Source organism: Electrona antarctica, assembly GCF_951216825.1.
Source record: "Electrona antarctica genome assembly, chromosome: 17".
In the NCBI taxonomy this organism is placed as follows: Eukaryota; Metazoa; Chordata; class Actinopteri; order Myctophiformes; family Myctophidae; genus Electrona; species Electrona antarctica.
Genome location: NC_136798.1, coordinates 8,114,788 through 8,135,192, shown reverse-complemented (window position 1 = coordinate 8,135,192; position 20,405 = coordinate 8,114,788). Strand labels below are relative to the sequence as shown.

At 42.9% G+C, this 20,405-nt stretch overlaps 4 protein-coding genes across 4 annotated transcripts; all 4 read right to left on the bottom strand.

Annotated features, from left to right (window-relative positions):
- Nucleotides 1-7: 7 nt before the first annotated feature.
- LOC306940626 (hatching enzyme 1.2-like) lies at nucleotides 8-3,797 on the bottom strand (the record flags this gene model as incomplete). The annotated part of the gene is made up of 2 exons (XM_079525725.1): nucleotides 8-45; nucleotides 3,029-3,797. The coding sequence occupies 2 exons, from the start codon at nucleotides 3,795-3,797 to the stop codon at nucleotides 8-10; spliced, it is 807 nt and encodes a 268-aa protein (XP_079381851.1).
- Nucleotides 3,798-3,809: 12 nt separating this feature from the next.
- On the bottom strand, nucleotides 3,810-7,599 carry LOC306940625 (hatching enzyme 1.2-like; the record flags this gene model as incomplete). Its single annotated transcript, XM_079525724.1, has 2 exons — nucleotides 3,810-3,863; nucleotides 6,784-7,599. The coding sequence occupies 2 exons, from the start codon at nucleotides 7,597-7,599 to the stop codon at nucleotides 3,810-3,812; spliced, it is 870 nt and encodes a 289-aa protein (XP_079381850.1).
- A 2,925-nt stretch (nucleotides 7,600-10,524) lies between these two features.
- Nucleotides 10,525-11,406, bottom strand: LOC306940624 (hatching enzyme 1.2-like; the record flags this gene model as incomplete). Its single annotated transcript, XM_079525723.1, has 1 exon — nucleotides 10,525-11,406. The coding sequence occupies one exon, from the start codon at nucleotides 11,404-11,406 to the stop codon at nucleotides 10,525-10,527; it is 882 nt and encodes a 293-aa protein (XP_079381849.1).
- A 12-nt stretch (nucleotides 11,407-11,418) lies between these two features.
- On the bottom strand, nucleotides 11,419-20,395 carry LOC306940623 (hatching enzyme 1.2-like; the record flags this gene model as incomplete). Its single annotated transcript, XM_079525722.1, has 2 exons — nucleotides 11,419-11,438; nucleotides 19,627-20,395. The coding sequence occupies 2 exons, from the start codon at nucleotides 20,393-20,395 to the stop codon at nucleotides 11,419-11,421; spliced, it is 789 nt and encodes a 262-aa protein (XP_079381848.1).
- Between the last annotated feature and the right edge of the window lie 10 nt (nucleotides 20,396-20,405).

Here is a 20,405-nt window from a genome sequence, read left to right as displayed (position 1 = left end):
GGGTCCTTCAGGGGTCTTTCTTGGTCCCTGATGGCGCTGGAGAGTCTGTGGAGACGGGATGCTGGGAGCTTGGTGAATGAGTCTTCTGAGTCCTTAGCTTTTATACTGACCTGTGTAGGTGTGTCTGCTGGAGGATTAAGGGTTGTGTCCAGGCCACTAAAGCCTAAACAAACCTGTGAAGGCAGAACTCCTCAGACCAACCTGTTGTTTCAACAGGGTCTGTATTCCTCAGTCATTACAGGGACAACTAGTGTTGGTTAATGAGGTGGGAAGGTTTGCATTACATCTTAGACATTCAGCTGACTCTAAATTGTGAAACTTTAAATGTTGTCTTTAATATTATTTTTATATCCATAATAATTTACATGACTGTTGCATTCATGAAATAAATGAATTATGACGTTTTTCTATATATAGATTTAGCAAAAACAAAAGGCCAGCATAATTACCCTGTTAATATAATGACAGAAACATGCAATTGAGCAACAACCTGCTAGTTTAATAATAGAATAAAGGGCAAACAATGAACATTCACTTACATTGAGGGGAGTGACATAAATCCCTGTGTATGTAAGCTGTTGCTTTACTCTGTATATCTCAGAATGACAATTTATTGAACTCTCTACTGTATTCTCTTTGACTCCGTGTCATGGTAACTTTAACTGAGTATTTCAGACTCAAGATTTTCTTTAGCTATCAGTTGTGGTTAATTATTTTTATCATCATTAATTTGCTTTGAGTTTGTATTAACAGATTTGCATGATTGGCACGGCTGCAAACAATCAAATTTCACCAATCTTAATGAAGCTATGGAAAAACTACAAAATGTGCTCCACTGAACCAGGTCAGGTAGGCTATAATATAGGCTAATGATGTGAAAATGGTGCAATTTCTTCCTAGGCCTTTCACGGCAATCAGGCTTTAGAAGGCAGAGGTTCTGCTCTGGCATCCAGGGAGTGTGTGCACAGTTTCACGTTGATCAGGTCAACGATGCCGGAGATTAGCTGTCCACAAACGGACGGACGGACGGACGGACAGACGGACGGACAGGGTGCAAAACATAGTTTCTGCAATAATCAACTACACTTTAGAAACAAGCCCAAATAAGCTACTACACTTATCACACCCGTGTGAAGTCAGTGGTGCAACTCCGTGTGGGGGTCCCCGGGGGGTCCCCGGAAGTTCCAGACCCACAAGACCACAGCCATGGTGCCGGCACGGTTTTGGCGAGCCGCCCCACGTCAGACACGGTAGAGAAATTACAGAGTTACCATGTGGGGGTCCCTCTACTGTACTGTCACTGTACTGTACTGGCACACCCGAAATCATCATACTGTATATACAGTTAATATGTGCGTGTGTGTTTGTGTGTGTGTTAGGTTGCGCACAGGTGGTGAAAAACCACCATGCTATTTTCGTGCTCATACCCACCCAGCCAGACACCCAGCCAGGCAGCCAGCCAGCCACACACATAGCTCGGTAAGGGAGTGGTTGCACCATTCAAGTGACTTTACAGGAGAGAAAAAAAAGAAAAAACAGAAAAACTGCCCAAAGTCGCTTATAATGAGCAGACATGGCAACACTGGGCCAACACTGTGCAGGTGTGCTGGGGCAACAGGTGTGTGTCATTTGGTCAATTAAAGTCTATGAGATTAAAGGAGCATTTAAGGGCAGATTCAAACCATGGTCCCGGGTGCTCACTCGGGACCACTTGTCAGATGTTGTAGTAGTGTGAATGCTGCGTACCGTTCCCCGGAGCGGGTCACCCAACCATTCCCAGGACCGAGGTAGGCTCGGGACCCATTGAAGTGTCCTCGGATACGGATCGATGCAATATGATATGAAAGCATTGAATAGCCTACAGTTGAATGAAGCATACTCGGGTGCGGAAGAATCAAGGCCAATGTGAATCATGGCCAGCGGGGACCAGGCAATTGTATTTGGGAACAGTTTGAATCAAACAGACTCAGTGTGAATCTGCCCATAAACACAGACAAAACACACAGATATATAGCTCTGATTCCTAAGGTATTGTTTATTAGGTGTTAGGTGTAATCTGTACTTTAACTATTGTCAATTTAGATGAGTTACAAGTTCCTTTTTAGTGAAATATCTAAAATGTGCTGTGATATTTAGTTACTGTTGAATAGACCTATGTTGATGGTTATAAAAAGTAGAAGTCTGCCTGTATCTCCAGCTCTTTTTGCCTAAAATGCAACATTGCTTTCTCACTCAACAGTAAACAAACTGACATACAAGCTCAAAATACGTCACAATGCAACACATTGTGAGCTTGTAGATCTGCTATTTTCAAAATATTTTTTATATATTTGAAAACTTAATTGAAACGGGACATTCTGCATAATGAGTAATGAGTACTTTTGCTACTTTAAGTATAGTTTGATGTCAGTACTTTTGTACCTTACTCATTTTTGAATTCCGGACTTTTACTTGTAACTAAGTACTTCTATATTGCAGTATTGGTACTTTAACTTAAGTACAAAATGTGATCTGATGGATTGTGATCTGTAGATCTGTTATTTTCGGAATATACTGTACCTACAACTATATGTCATGCTTTAGAGATGGGGTTGAATACAGAGAGTAGAGAGTATACCCTGCAGTTTTGCATATTTTAAATATGTAAAACCTGTTATAATTTATCTATATGGGTACATATTATTATATTGGTATAATTGCTTTTATAAATTAAACTTAACTGAAATCAAATGAACAATATTCAGAGTTGGAATACGAATATATGACACAATTACAAACTTTATTAAAATTGTAACTTGTTGAGAGAAAGCTATACGAGGTAGAAGAGAGGTCAGCTCACATTGCAGTTGATTTGTTTCAATGTAAGTACAGTATCAGACAGTATCAGACACAGTGTACAGTATCAGAAAATGTGATCAGAGAGACAAATCAAACAATCTGGAGATGGAATTTGATTCAGCCTTTTCTTCTTTTTCCTTGACCAGGTTTTCCTGTTTCACGATTTTCCTTTGCTCAAGGAAGTCTTTGCATTCGTACAGCTTGTTAATCCTCAGGATGTCGATATCAGACATGCCCTGTCTCTGGCCGATCTGCACGTTGGCGTTTGGGATGGGGGTGATGCTGTCTTTGCCGTACTGGATAGAGAAGGCCGTTTTACCGTAGTGCATGACGGAGGAGTAGTCATAGGGGGTGTCCAGGTTGTTGGTGTTCTGCTTGTAGAAGTTGTATTGCATGTCGTTGTGGATGTTGTCCCAGTTGATGAGGACGTAGTCGTCACGGTCGCTCCTGGTCTGCTCGTGCTGGAAGCCCAGGGCATGGTTGATCTCGTGCTGGATGACGCCGTGGTGCAGGCAGCCCCTACGGTTGATAGAGATCACTTGCTTGCCTCCTACTCTGCCTAGACTAGACCAGCATCCATCACTGTTCTCAAAGCTGATGTAGTCTTGCTCGTACTGACGTGGCTCAAAGCGGACACAGGTGCTGTCGGTGAAGGTCTGCATGGCTCTTTCAAGCTTCTTCCTGTCCCATTTGTTGAAGTCGCTGCTCACCGTGTAGGGGATCGTCACCGAGCCATCAAAGTCTTTGTCCCACAGGCAGTTGTAATAGAAACAGTACATGGCGTTTCTGGTTCTGGGAGCGACCATGTCTCCCTCCACAAGGAACTGCCTGGAGCCGTTGTTGGAAGTCAGAATGATGGTGCTGATGTCTGCCTGGACTCCAGATTCACTTCTTTCTTCCAGAATGGGATGGGCCTGGGAGAGGCCCAGCAGTAGCAGGAGGCTGAAAAAGATCTTCATCTTCTGGGTCCTTCAGGGGTCTTTCTTGGTCCCTGATGGCGCTGGAGAGTCTGTGGAGACGGGATGCTGGGAGATTGGTGAATGAGTCTTCTGAGTCCTTAGCTTTTATACTGACCTGTGTAGGTGTGTCTGCTGGAGGATTAAGGGTTGTGTCCAGGCCACTAAAGCCTAAACAAACCTGTGAAGGCAGAACTCCTCAGACCAACCTGTTGTTTCAACAGGGTCTGTATTCCTCAGTCATTACAGGGACAACTAGTGTTGGTTAATGAGGTGGGAAGGTTTGCATTACATCTTAGACATTCAGCTGACTCTAAATTGTGAAACTTTAAATGTTGTCTTTAATATTATTTTTATATCCATAATAATTTACATGACTGTTGCATTCATGAAATAAATGAATTATGACGTTTTTCTATATATAGATTTAGCAAAAACAAAAGGCCAGCATAATTACCCTGTTAATATAATGACAGAAACATGCAATTGAGCAACAACCTGCTAGTTTAATAATAGAATAAAGGGCAAACAATGAACATTCACTTACATTGAGGGGAGTGACATAAATCCCTGTGTATGTAAGCTGTTGCTTTACTCTGTATATCTCAGAATGACAATTTATTGAACTCTCTACTGTATTCTCTTTGACTCCGTGTCATGGTAACTTTAACTGAGTATTTCAGACTCAAGATTTTCTTTAGCTATCAGTTGTGGTTAATTATTTTTATCATCATTAATTTGCTTTGAGTTTGTATTAACAGATTTGCATGATTGGCACGGCTGCAAACAATCAAATTTCACCAATCTTAATGAAGCTATGGAAAAACTACAAAATGTGCTCCACTGAACCAGGTCAGGTAGGCTATAATATAGGCTAATGATGTGAAAATGGTGCAATTTCTTCCTAGGCCTTTCACGGCAATCAGGCTTTAGAAGGCAGAGGTTCTGCTCTGGCATCCAGGGAGTGTGTGCACAGTTTCACGTTGATCAGGTCAACGATGCCGGAGATTAGCTGTCCACAAACGGACGGACGGACGGACGGACAGACGGACGGACAGGGTGCAAAACATAGTTTCTGCAATAATCAACTACACTTTAGAAACAAGCCCAAATAAGCTACTACACTTATCACACCCGTGTGAAGTCAGTGGTGCAACTCCGTGTGGGGGTCCCCGGGGGGTCCCCGGAAGTTCCAGACCCACAAGACCACAGCCATGGTGCCGGCACGGTTTTGGCGAGCCGCCCCACGTCAGACACGGTAGAGAAATTACAGAGTTACCATGTGGGGGTCCCTCTACTGTACTGTCACTGTACTGTACTGGCACACCCGAAATCATCATACTGTATATACAGTTAATATGTGCGTGTGTGTTTGTGTGTGTGTTAGGTTGCGCACAGGTGGTGAAAAACCACCATGCTATTTTCGTGCTCATACCCACCCAGCCAGACACCCAGCCAGGCAGCCAGCCAGCCACACACATAGCTCGGTAAGGGAGTGGTTGCACCATTCAAGTGACTTTACAGGAGAGAAAAAAAAGAAAAAACAGAAAAACTGCCCAAAGTCGCTTATAATGAGCAGACATGGCAACACTGGGCCAACACTGTGCAGGTGTGCTGGGGCAACAGGTGTGTGTCATTTGGTCAATTAAAGTCTATGAGATTAAAGGAGCATTTAAGGGCAGATTCAAACCATGGTCCCGGGTGCTCACTCGGGACCACTTGTCAGATGTTGTAGTAGTGTGAATGCTGCGTACCGTTCCCCGGAGCGGGTCACCCAACCATTCCCAGGACCGAGGTAGGCTCGGGACCCATTGAAGTGTCCTCGGATACGGATCGATGCAATATGATATGAAAGCATTGAATAGCCTACAGTTGAATGAAGCATACTCGGGTGCGGAAGAATCAAGGCCAATGTGAATCATGGCCAGCGGGGACCAGGCAATTGTATTTGGGAACAGTTTGAATCAAACAGACTCAGTGTGAATCTGCCCATAAACACAGACAAAACACACAGATATATAGCTCTGATTCCTAAGGTATTGTTTATTAGGTGTTAGGTGTAATCTGTACTTTAACTATTGTCAATTTAGATGAGTTACAAGTTCCTTTTTAGTGAAATATCTAAAATGTGCTGTGATATTTAGTTACTGTTGAATAGACCTATGTTGATGGTTATAAAAAGTAGAAGTCTGCCTGTATCTCCAGCTCTTTTTGCCTAAAATGCAACATTGCTTTCTCACTCAACAGTAAACAAACTGACATACAAGCTCAAAATACGTCACAATGCAACACATTGTGAGCTTGTAGATCTGCTATTTTCAAAATATTTTTTATATATTTGAAAACTTAATTGAAACGGGACATTCTGCATAATGAGTAATGAGTACTTTTGCTACTTTAAGTATAGTTTGATGTCAATACTTTTGTACCTTACTCATTTTTGAATTCCGGACTTTTACTTGTAACTAAGTACTTCTATATTGCAGTATTGGTACTTTAACTTAAGTACAAAATGTGATCTGATGGATTGTGATCTGTAGATCTGTTATTTTCGGAATATACTGTACCTACAACTATATGTCATGCTTTAGAGATGGGGTTGAATACAGAGAGTAGAGAGTATACCCTGCAGTTTTGCATATTTTAAATATGTAAAACCTGTTATAATTTATCTATATGGGTACATATTATTATATTGGTATAATTGCTTTTATAAATTAAACTTAACTGAAATCAAATGAACAATATTCAGAGTTGGAATACGAATATATGACACAATTACAAACTTTATTAAAATTGTAACTTGTTGAGAGAAAGCTATACGAGGTAGAAGAGAGGTCAGCTCACATTGCAGTTGATTTGTTTCAATGTAAGTACAGTATCAGACAGTATCAGACACAGTGTACAGTATCAGAAAATGTGATCAGAGAGACAAATCAAACAATCTGGAGATGGAATTTGATTCAGCCTTTTCTTCTTTTTCCTTGACCAGGTTTTCCTGTTTCACGATTTTCCTTTGCTCAAGGAAGTCTTTGCATTCGTACAGCTTGTTAATCCTCAGGATGTCGATATCAGACATGCCCTGTCTCTGGCCGATCTGCACGTTGGCGTTTGGGATGGGGGTGATGCTGTCTTTGCCGTACTGGATAGAGAAGGCCGTTTTACCGTAGTGCATGACGGAGGAGTAGTCATAGGGGGTGTCCAGGTTGTTGGTGTTCTGCTTGTAGAAGTTGTATTGCATGTCGTTGTGGATGTTGTCCCAGTTGATGAGGACGTAGTCGTCACGGTCGCTCCTGGTCTGCTCGTGCTGGAAGCCCAGGGCATGGTTGATCTCGTGCTGGATGACGCCGTGGTGCAGGCAGCCCCTACGGTTGATAGAGATCACTTGCTTGCCTCCTACTCTGCCTAGACTAGACCAGCATCCATCACTGTTCTCAAAGCTGATGTAGTCTTGCTCGTACTGACGTGGCTCAAAGCGGACACAGGTGCTGTCGGTGAAGGTCTGCATGGCTCTTTCAAGCTTCTTCCTGTCCCATTTGTTGAAGTCGCTGCTCACCGTGTAGGGGATCGTCACCGAGCCATCAAAGTCTTTGTCCCACAGGCAGTTGTAATAGAAACAGTACATGGCGTTTCTGGTTCTGGGAGCGACCATGTCTCCCTCCACAAGGAACTGCCTGGAGCCGTTGTTGGAAGTCAGAATGATGGTGCTGATGTCTGCCTGGACTCCAGATTCACTTCTTTCTTCCAGAATGGGATGGGCCTGGGAGAGGCCCAGCAGTAGCAGGAGGCTGAAAAAGATCTTCATCTTCTGGGTCCTTCAGGGGTCTTTCTTGGTCCCTGATGGCGCTGGAGAGTCTGTGGAGACGGGATGCTGGGAGCTTGGTGAATGAGTCTTCTGAGTCCTTAGCTTTTATACTGACCTGTGTAGGTGTGTCTGCTGGAGGATTAAGGGTTGTGTCCAGGCCACTAAAGCCTAAACAAACCTGTGAAGGCAGAACTCCTCAGACCAACCTGTTGTTTCAACAGGGTCTGTATTCCTCAGTCATTACAGGGACAACTAGTGTTGGTTAATGAGGTGGGAAGGTTTGCATTACATCTTAGACATTCAGCTGACTCTAAATTGTGAAACTTTAAATGTTGTCTTTAATATTATTTTTATATCCATAATAATTTACATGACTGTTGCATTCATGAAATAAATGAATTATGACGTTTTTCTATATATAGATTTAGCAAAAACAAAAGGCCAGCATAATTACCCTGTTAATATAATGACAGAAACATGCAATTGAGCAACAACCTGCTAGTTTAATAATAGAATAAAGGGCAAACAATGAACATTCACTTACATTGAGGGGAGTGACATAAATCCCTGTGTATGTAAGCTGTTGCTTTACTCTGTATATCTCAGAATGACAATTTATTGAACTCTCTACTGTATTCTCTTTGACTCCGTGTCATGGTAACTTTAACTGAGTATTTCAGACTCAAGATTTTCTTTAGCTATCAGTTGTGGTTAATTATTTTTATCATCATTAATTTGCTTTGAGTTTGTATTAACAGATTTGCATGATTGGCACGGCTGCAAACAATCAAATTTCACCAATCTTAATGAAGCTATGGAAAAACTACAAAATGTGCTCCACTGAACCAGGTCAGGTAGGCTATAATATAGGCTAATGATGTGAAAATGGTGCAATTTCTTCCTAGGCCTTTCACGGCAATCAGGCTTTAGAAGGCAGAGGTTCTGCTCTGGCATCCAGGGAGTGTGTGCACAGTTTCACGTTGATCAGGTCAACGATGCCGGAGATTAGCTGTCCACAAACGGACGGACGGACGGACGGACAGACGGACGGACAGGGTGCAAAACATAGTTTCTGCAATAATCAACTACACTTTAGAAACAAGCCCAAATAAGCTACTACACTTATCACACCCGTGTGAAGTCAGTGGTGCAACTCCGTGTGGGGGTCCCCGGGGGGTCCCCGGAAGTTCCAGACCCACAAGACCACAGCCATGGTGCCGGCACGGTTTTGGCGAGCCGCCCCACGTCAGACACGGTAGAGAAATTACAGAGTTACCATGTGGGGGTCCCTCTACTGTACTGTCACTGTACTGTACTGGCACACCCGAAATCATCATACTGTATATACAGTTAATATGTGCGTGTGTGTTTGTGTGTGTGTTAGGTTGCGCACAGGTGGTGAAAAACCACCATGCTATTTTCGTGCTCATACCCACCCAGCCAGACACCCAGCCAGGCAGCCAGCCAGCCACACACATAGCTCGGTAAGGGAGTGGTTGCACCATTCAAGTGACTTTACAGGAGAGAAAAAAAAGAAAAAACAGAAAAACTGCCCAAAGTCGCTTATAATGAGCAAACATGGCAACACTGGGCCAACACTGTGCAGGTGTGCTGGGGCAACAGGTGTGTGTCATTTGGTCAATTAAAGTCTATGAGATTAAAGGAGCATTTAAGGGCAGATTCAAACCATGGTCCCGGGTGCTCACTCGGGACCACTTGTCAGATGTTGTAGTAGTAGTAGTGTTGCCAGTAGTGTTGCCAGTAGTGTTGGGTGACCCGGAGCGGGTCACCCAACCATTCCCAGGACCGAGGTAGGCTCGGGACCCATTGAAGTGTCCTCGGATACGGATCGATGCAATATGATATGAAAGCATTGAATAGCCTACAGTTGAATGAAGCATACTCGGGTGCGGAAGAATCAAGGCCAATGTGAATCATGGCCAGCGGGGACCAGGCAATTGTATTTGGGAACAGTTTGAATCAAACAGACTCAGTGTGAATCTGCCCATAAACACAGACAAAACACACAGATATATAGCTCTGATTCCTAAGGTATTGTTTATTAGGTGTTAGGTGTAATCTGTACTTTAACTATTGTCAATTTAGATGAGTTACAAGTTCCTTTTTAGTGAAATATCTAAAATGTGCTGTGATATTTAGTTACTGTTAAATAGACCTATATTGATGGTTATAAAAAGTAGAAGTCTGCCTGTATCTCCAGCTCTTTTTGCCTAAAATGCAACATTGCTTTCTCACTCAACAGTAAACAAACTGACATACAAGCTCAAAATACGTCACAATGCAACACATTGTGAGCTTGTAGATCTGCTATTTTCAAAAATATTTTTTATATATTTGAAAACTTAATTGAAATGGGACATTCTAGTACTTTTGCTACTTTAAGTATAGTTTGATGTCAATACTTTTGTACCTTACTCATTTTTGAATTCCGGACTTTTACGTGTAACTAAGTACTTCTATATTGCAGTATTGGTACTTTAACTTAAGTACAAAATGTGATCTGATGGATTGTGATCTGTAGATCTGTTATTTTCGGAATATACTGTACCTACAACTATATGTCATGCTTTAGAGATGGGGTTGAATACAGAGAGTAGAGAGTATACCCTGCAGTTTTGCATATTTTAAATATGTAAAACCTGTTATAATTTATCTATATGGGTACATATTATTATATTGGTATAATTGCTTTTATAAATTAAACTTAACTGAAATCAAATGAACAATATTCAGAGTTGGAATACGAATATATGACACAATTACAAACTTTATTAAAATTGTAACTTGTTGAGAGAAAGCTATACGAGGTAGAAGAGAGGTCAGCTCACATTGCAGTTGATTTGTTTCAATGTAAGTACAGTATCAGACAGTATCAGACACAGTGTACAGTATCAGAAAATGTGATCAGAGAGACAAATCAAACAATCGGGAGATGGAATTTGATTCAGCCTTTTCTTCTTTTTCCTTGACCAGGTTTTCCTGTTTCACGATTTTCCTTTGCTCAAGGAAGTCTTTGCATTCGTACAGCTTGTTAATCCTCAGGATGTCGATATCAGACATGGCCTGTCTCTGGCCGATCTGCACGTTTGCGTTTGGGATGGGGGTGATGCTGTCTTTGCCGGACTGGATAGAGAAGGCCGTTTTACCGTAGTGCATGATGGAGGAGTAGTCATAGGGGGTGTCCAGGTTGTTGGTGTTCTGCTTGTAGAAGTTGTATTTCATGTCGTTGTGGATGTTGTCCCAGTTGATGAGGACGTAGTCGTCACGGTCGCTCCTGGTCTGCTCGTGCTGGAAGCCCAGGGCATGGTTGATCTCGTGCTGGATGATGCCGTGGTACATGCAGCCCCTACGGTTGATAGAGATCGCTTGCTTGCCTCCTACTCTGCCTAGACTAGACCAGCATCCATCTCTGTTCTCAAAGCTGATGTAGTCTTGCTCGTACTGACGTGGCTCAAAGCGGACACAGGTGCTGTCGGTGAAGGTCTGCATGGCTCTTTCAAGCTTCTTCCTGTCCCATTTGTTGAAGTCGCTGCTCACCGTGTAGGGGATCGTCACCGAGCCATCAAAGTCTTTGTCCCACAGGCAGTTGTAATAGAAACAGTACATGGCGTTTCTGGTTCTGGGAGCAACCATGTCTCCCTCCACAAGGAACTGCCTTGAGCCGTTGTTGGAAGTCAGAATGATGGTGCTGATGTCTGCCTGGACTCCAGATTCACTTCTTTCTTCCAGAATGGGATGGGCCTGGGAGAGGCCCAGCAGTAGCAGGAGGCTGAAAAAGATCTTCATCTTCTGGGTCCTTCAGGGGTCTTTCTTGGTCCCTGATGGCGCTGGAGAGTCTGTGGAGACTGGATGCTGGGAGCTTGGTGAATGAGTCTTCTGAGTCCTTAGCTTTTATACTGACCTGTGTAGGTGTGTCTGCTGGAGGATTAAGGGTTGTGTCCAGGCCACTAAAGCCTAAACAAACCTGTGAAGGCAGAACTCCTCAGACCAACCTGTTGTTTCAACAGGGTCTGTATTCCTCAGTCATTACAGGGACAACTAGTGTTGGTTAATGAGGTGGGAAGGTTTGCATTACATCTTAGACATTCAGCTGACTCTAAATTGTGAAACTTTAAATGTTGTCTTTAATATTATTTTTATATCCATAATAATTGACATGACTGTTGCATTCATGAAATAAATGAATTATGACGTTTTTCTATATATAGATTTAGCAAAAACAAAAGGCCAGCACAATTACCCTGTTAATATAATGACAGAAACATGCAATTGAGCAACAACCTGCAAGTTTAATAATAGAATAAAGGGCAAACAATGAACATTCACTTACATTTATGGAAGTCCATAGGCCCAATAATTAAAAAATAAATACCACAATGAAATATATAAAAAACGCAATGAAATAAATACAAAATGCAATTAAATAAATAAAAAATACAATTTTATAAATAAATGTATTTATTTATTGTGTAATGTTTTTTATATCATTGGGGTTTCTATTTATTTCATTGTTTCTTATTTATTTCATTGTGACTTTTAATGTCCACTTATATATATTACATGATGCCACTTTTAGCTATTTAATCAAGTCCATAGGCCCAAAAATTAAAAAATAAATATTGCAATGAAATATATAAAAAACGCAATGAAATAAATACAAAATGCAATTTAATAAATAAATACATTTATTTATTTTGTTGTGTTTTTAATTTAATTGTGCTTTTGATTTATATCATTGTGTCTTTACTTATTTCATAGAGTTTTTTATTTAACTGTGTTATATATATCATTGTGTTTTTTATTTCATGCTGACTTTTCATAATCATGGCTTTTTCATAAGAATGGCTTCCATTTACCGAATAATGGACGACATCGCCGTCTGTCAATCAACAGGAATGGGGCGGGTTCATGGGCGGGGTCTACATTTAACACCCATTCAAACCAAAGCAACAGATCACTGAGAAGCCGATTCAAGAGTGTCTGGCTGCAGACCAGGAAGTGCGGGACCAGGAAGTTGACGGAAACAGAAAAGGGGCGTTCCCTTGTTCCCTTCAGTCCGCCGTCCCGGACGGGCTCCCGGGGGTCTCGTGCCCAGGTGGGGGTCCGCGGGGGTCCGCGGGGTATCTCGGCCGTCCCTGGGCCGTTTCGGACGGGGGGAATCTCGTTCGAACCGGGCCGCCGTCCCGGACGCGCTCCCGGGGGTCTCGTGCCCAGGTGGGGGTCCGCGGGGGTCCGCGGGGTATCTCGGCCGTCCCTGGGCCGTTTCGGACGGGGGGGATCTCGTTCGAACCGGGCCGCCGTCCCGGACGCGCTCCCGGTGGTCTCGTGCCCAGGTGGGGGTCCGCGGGGTATGCACACACACGCATGCGCGTTTTGGACGGGGGTGGGTTCGTTGGAATCGTGTCACCCCGCTGGGGGCGGTTTTGTGGGTCTCAAGGTTCGGGGACCCCTAGGGACCCCCAGGGACCCCCCAGTGACCCCCACATGGTAACTCTGTCATTTCTCAATAGTTTTCTTCTAGGGGCTATATCTCCATGGGGAAATGATATTAGAATATCTTTCCATATCTTTGGATATGTTATAGAGCTGAACAATCTGAGGCGTGTTTCGTTTCTCTACGACATTTCTACACAAACTATAATTAGTCAACTAGGGGTCAATTAAGGCACTTCTGGTTGTCGGATTGAGATATACATATTCTGATTCAGCGTCATTGATTTAATAATAATAATAATAATAATAAAACTTTATTTGTATAGCACCTTTCATGACATGAAATGCAGCTCAAAGTGCTTTACACAAAAAAAGAAAAGAAAGGCAGGGCATAAACAATACAGTGAGGACATGAATAACGTTTTTTTTTAAAAAGACAAATAAATCAATTAAAAGCAAGGGTGTAGAAGTGGGTCTTGAGCTGAGCTTTAAAAATGTCTACAGAGGCTGCCTGTCGAAGGTACAGTGGGAGTTTGTTCCACGCCGTCGGCCCGTAGAAGCAAAAAGCTGCTTCCCCGTATTTTTTAGTTGCCATTTTTTTAGGCAAAGCGAGCAGGCCAGCAGTGGAAGACCTTAGGGGGCGGTTTGGGACATATTTCGGCAGGCAGTCATATAGGTAGGAAGGTGCGAGACCATTGAGAGCTTTATAAACAAGTAAAATAATTTTAAAATCAATCCTAAAAACAACCGGAAGCCAGTGCAATGAGGCCAAGACTGGAGTAATATGTTCTCTCATCTTAGTTCTAGTTAAGACTCTGGCTGCTGCATTTTGGACAAGTTGTAATTTCTTAGGCAATCCAGAAAAAAGTGCATTGCAGTAATCAAGCCGAGAAAAAACAAAGGCGTGGATTAGCGTTTTTGCATCGTCCAGTGACAAATAGGCTCTGATTCGTGCAGTGGGGGTAGAAGGAGTTTTGGAGCAAAATGACTAAAATTCGAGAAAATATGATTTTCTTTAACTTTCAAACAGCAATTTCACCCATTTCTAAGTCTTCTAGACAGTTAAAACTAACACCATTAGATTTCCCTTACTTGACATAGGGGGGGAAGTGTATTTAGACTCTAAATACACTTCCCCCCCTATGTCAAATTGATTTTTAGTGGCCTCCAACGCGTTAAAATCAATTACAAATCCAAAATGTGTCCGTTTGTTTTGAGCAGGACATTTTTTTCTTCGTCTCATCAAGCTGAATCCATTGAACTTGGTCCTGAGTCTCTACGACTCTCTACGTCTCTAACTATCAAAGGTCACGCCCGTGACCCCTGTGCGGCGTCGAGCCCCTTTTAAGCTATAGTCGACAGGGAAAAAACAACTTTTCTAAAACAAAGGGTGTCTATCCATGTCTGAAGCACGGGGAATCCAATGGAATTGGTTTAAAGTCTCTACGACACTTCTAAATATTTTAGATCTTTTTTTAGACACGTTTTTTGGACCCCACAAACACAAATATATATATTTATTTTACAAAAACTACTTAGTCTGACTCACTTTTTCATGCTGGATTTAATGGAATTGGTCCCGTTGAAAAAACATGTTTTGTTATTTTTCTAGCCTCTCTAAGGCCTCTAAGTCAAAAACCATTGGATATTAGGGGCCCATCTTGTAGTATGTTATATAGCTTGTCAGGACGAACAATCTGATATGTGTTTCTCCACACACGGTCATGTGGTTCAGAAAACTAGGGTTAGACTTTGACGCGCGATAGCTCCTCCCACAAAGGTCGAAAATGTACCACGGACGTGTGGTTCTCAAAATTAGGGTTAGCATTTCACCATTCAATACACTGTAAGGTTTACCATGTCTATAAGGCTTGTGGATTACAGGTCAGAGTTGGAGAACTCTTGCTACGGGTGTCTCACGCTGTACGCTGTACGTGCCCATGTGAATTACTTGGCTGACGGACCTATCGTTCCCGAGCTATCGCGCGTTGAAAACTAACCCTAACGCTAGCCAATTAAGAGAACCGTAAGTCCGTGTGCTGGGAAACACATATCAGCATGTTCAGCTTGTCGTGCTGAGTCCAACATTTTTTCCAGACGTGTTTCGAGGGCAATGGACCGATAGGAGGCGTTTATACCCACTTCCTGACATCGTAGAGAGATAAGACCACCACATAACATTGGAAATATATCATTTCTGGGTGCATTTGTGACACTTTTACAAAACCATTATTTGACTCAGAACCAAGTTCAATGGATTCAGCTTGATGAGAAGAAGAAAAAAATGTCCTGCTCAAAACAAACGGACACATTTTGGATTTGTAATTGATTTTAACGCGTTGGAGGCCACTAAAAATCATTTTTTTTAAGGATTCCTCTAAATACACTTCCCCCCCTATGTCAAGTAAGGGAAATCTAATGGTGTTAGTTTTAACTGTCTAGAAGACTTAGAAATGGGTGAAATTGCTGTTTGAAAGTTTTAAAAAAATCATATTTTCTCGAATTTTAGTCATTTTGCTCCAAAACTCCTTCTACCCCCACTAAATCAATGGCGCTGAATCAGAATATGTATATCTCAATCCGACAACCAGAAGTGCCTTAATTGACCCCTAGTTGGCTAATTATAGAGTTCGCGTAGAAATGTCGTAGAGAAACGAAACACGCCTCAGATTGTTCAGCTCTATAACATATCCAAAGATGGGCTTCTAATATCATTTCCCCATGGAGATATAGCCCCTAGAAGAAAACGGTTGAGTAATGACAGAGTTACCATGTGGGGGTCCCTGGTGTTCACCAGGGGTCCCCGAACCTCCAAAACCCCGAAAACGCACTCAGGGGGGCGACACGATTCCAACGAACCCACCCCCATCCAAAACGGTTGAGAAATGAAAGAGTTACCATGTGGGGGTCCCTGGGGGGTCCCTGGGGGTCCCTAGGGGTCCCCTAACCTTGAGACCCCCAAAACCGCCCCCAGCGGGGTGACACGATTCCAACGAACCCACCCCCGTCAAACGCGCGTGCGTGTGTGTGCATACCCCGCAGACCCCCACCTGGGCACGAGACCACCGGGAGCGCGTCCGGGACGGCGGCCCGGTTCAAACGAGATTCCCCCCGTCCGAAACGGCCAAGGGACGGCCGAGATACCCCGCGGACCCCCGCGGACCCCCACCTGGGCACGAGACCCCCGGGAGCGCGTCCGGGACGGCGGCCCGGTTCGAACGAGATTCCCCCCGTCCGAAACGGCCCAGGGACGGCCGAGATACCCCGCGGACCCCCGCGGACCCCCACCTGGGCACGAGACCCCCGGGAGCGCGTCCGGGACGGCGGCCCGGTTCGAACGAGATTCCCCCCGTCCGAAACGGCCCAGGGACGGCCGAGATACCCCACGGACCCCCACCTGGGCACGAGACCCCCGGGAGCGCGTCCGGGACGGCGGCCCGGTTCCAACGAGATTCCCCCCGTTCGAAACGGCCCAGGGACGGCCGAGGGGTCCACTTCCTGGTCTGCAGCCAGACACTCTTGCTACAGACAGACCAAAGTAATCCAGAGCAAGGGATTACCCAACCAGAAAATAGGTCCCGCCCTATGGTCCCGCCCCGTTCCTTTTGATTGACAGACGGCGATGTCAAGACATTATTCGGTAAATGGAAGCCATTCTTATGAAAAGACAGAATTAAATAAAAAAACCATTAAATAAATACTACAAATAAATAAATAAAAAGCACAATTAAATTAAAAACTCACAAAATAAATAAATGTATTTATTTATTAAATTGCATTTTGTATTTATTTAATTGCGTTTTTTATATAAAATTGTATTTATTTATTTAATAGTGGATTTTATTCATTTCATTGCAATATTTATTTTTTAATTTTTGGGCCTATGGACTTGATTAAATAGCTAAAAGTGGCATCATGTAATATATATAAGTGGACATTAAAAGTCACAATGAAATAAATAAGAAACACAATGAAATAAATAAGAAACACAAAGAAATAAATAGAAACCCCAATGATATAAAAAACATTACACAATAAATAAATACATTTATTTATAAAATGTATTTTTTATTTATTTAATTGTATTTTGTATTTATATAATTATGTTTTTAATTTATTTCATTGTGGTATTTATTTTTTAATTATTGGGCCTATGGACTTCCATATACATTGAGGGGAGTGACATAAATCCCTGTGTATGTAAGCTGTTGCTTTACTCTGTATATCTCAGAATGACAATTTATTGAACTCTCTACTGTATTCTCTTTGACTCCGTGTCATGGTAACTTTAACTGAGTATTTCAGACTCAAGATTTTCTTTAGCTATCAGTTGTGGTTAATTATTTTTATCATCATTAATTTGCTTTGAGTTTGTATTAACAGATTTGCATGATTGGCACGGCTGCAAACAATCAAATTTCACCAATCTTAATGTGCTCCACTGAACCAGGTCAGGTAGGCTATAATATAGGCTAATGATGTGAAAATGGTGCAATTTCTTCCTAGGCCTTTCACGGCAATCAGGCTTTAGAAGGCAGAGGTTCTGCTCTGGCATCCAGGGAGTGTGTGCACAGTTTCACGTTGATCAGGTCAACGATGCCGGAGATTAGCTGTCCACAAACGGACGGACGGACGGACGGACAGACAAATAAGCTACTACACTTATCACACCCGTGTGAAGTCAGTGGTGCAACTCCGTGTGGGGGTCCCCGGGGGGTCCCCGGAAGTTCCAGACCCACAAGACCACAGCCATGGTGCCGGCACGGTTTTGGCGAGCCGCCCCACGTCAGACACGGTAGAGAAATTACAGAGTTACCATGTGGGGGTCCCTCTACTGTACTGTCACTGTACTGTACTGGCACACCCGAAATCATCATACTGTATATACAGTTAATATGTGCGTGTGTGTTTGTGTGTGTGTTAGGTTGCGCACAGGTGGTGAAAAACCACCATGCTATTTTCGTGCTCATACCCACCCAGCCAGACACCCAGCCAGGCAGCCAGCCAGCCACACACATAGCTCGGTAAGGGAGTGGTTGCACCATTCAAGTGACTTTACAGGAGAGAAAAAAAAGAAAAAACAGAAAAACTGCCCAAAGTCGCTTATAATGAGCAGACATGGCAACACTGGGCCAACACTGTGCAGGTGTGCTGGGGCAACCGGTGTGTGTCATTTGGTCAATTAAAGTCTATGAGATTAAAGGAGCATTTAAGGGCAGATTCAAACCATGGTCCCGGGTGCTCACTCGGGACCACTTGTCAGATGTTGTAGTAGTGTGAATGCTGCGTACCGTTCCCCGGAGCGGGTCACCCAACCATTCCCAGGACCGAGGTAGGCTCGGGACCCATTGAAGTGTCCTCGGATACGGATCGATGCAATATGATATGAAAGCATTGAATAGCCTACAGTTGAATGAAGCATACTCGGGTGCGGAAGAATCAAGGCCAATGTGAATCATGGCCAGCGGGGACCAGGCAATTGTATTTGGGAACAGTTTGAATCAAACAGACTCAGTGTGAATCTGCCCATAAACACAGACAAAACACACAGATATATAGCTCTGATTCCTAAGGTATTGTTTATTAGGTGTTAGGTGTAATCTGTACTTTAACTATTGTCAATTTAGATGAGTTACAAGTTCCTTTTTAGTGAAATATCTAAAATGTGCTGTGATATTTAGTTACTGTTGAATAGACCTATGTTGATGGTTATAAAAAGTAGAAGTCTGCCTGTATCTCCAGCTCTTTTTGCCTAAAATGCAACATTGCTTTCTCACTCAACAGTAAACAAACTGACATACAAGCTCAAAATACGTCACAATGCAACACATTGTGAGCTTGTAGATCTGCTATTTTCAAAATATTTTTTATATATTTGAAAACTTAATTGAAACGGGACATTCTGCATAATGAGTAATGAGTACTTTTGCTACTTTAAGTATAGTTTGATGTCAGTACTTTTGTACCTTACTCATTTTTGAATTCCGGACTTTTACTTGTAACTAAGTACTTCTATATTGCAGTATTGGTACTTTAACTTAAGTACAAAATGTGATCTGATGGATTGTGATCTGTAGATCTGTTATTTTCGGAATATACTGTACCTACAACTATATGTCATGCTTTAGAGATGGGGTTGAATACAGAGAGTAGAGAGTATACCCTGCAGTTTTGCATATTTTAAATATGTAAAACCTGTTATAATTTATCTATATGGGTACATATTATTATATTGGTATAATTGCTTTTATAAATTAAACTTAACTGAAATCAAATGAACAATATTCAGAGTTGGAATACGAATATATGACACAATTACAAACTTTATTAAAATTGTAACTTGTTGAGAGAAAGCTATACGAGGTAGAAGAGAGGTCAGCTCACATTGCAGTTGATTTGTGTCAATGTAAGTACAGTATCAGACAGTATCAGACACAGTGTACAGTATCAGAAAATGTGATCAGAGAGACAAATCAAACAATCTGGAGATGGAATTTGATTCAGCCTTTTCTTCTTTTTCCTTGACCAGGTTTTCCTGTTTCACGATTTTCCTTTGCTCAAGGAAGTCTTTGCATTCGTACAGCTTGTTAATCCTCAGGATGTCGATATCAGACATGCCCTGTCTCTGGCCGATCTGCACGTTGGCGTTTGGGATGGGGGTGATGCTGTCTTTGCCGTACTGGATAGAGAAGGCCGTTTTACCGTAGTGCATGACGGAGGAGTAGTCATAGGGGGTGTCCAGGTTGTTGGTGTTCTGCTTGTAGAAGTTGTATTGCATGTCGTTGTGGATGTTGTCCCAGTTGATGAGGACGTAGTCGTCACGGTCGCTCCTGGTCTGCTCGTGCTGGAAGCCCAGGGCATGGTTGATCTCGTGCTGGATGACGCCGTGGTGCAGGCAGCCCCTACGGTTGATAGAGATCACTTGCTTGCCTCCTACTCTGCCTAGACTAGACCAGCATCCATCACTGTTCTCAAAGCTGATGTAGTCTTGCTCGTACTGACGTGGCTCAAAGCGGACACAGGTGCTGTCGGTGAAGGTCTGCATGGCTCTTTCAAGCTTCTTCCTGTCCCATTTGTTGAAGTCGCTGCTCACCGTGTAGGGGATCGTCACCGAGCCATCAAAGTCTTTCTCCCACAGGCAGTTGTAATAGAAACAGTACATGGCGTTTCTGGTTCTGGGAGCGACCATGTCTCCCTCCACAAGGAACTGCCTGGAGCCGTTGTTGGAAGTCAGAATGATGGTGCTGATGTCTGCCTGGACTCCAGATTCACTTCTTTCTTCCAGAATGGGATGGGCCTGGGAGAGGCCCAGCAGTAGCAGGAGGCTGAAAAAGATCTTCATCTTCTGGGTC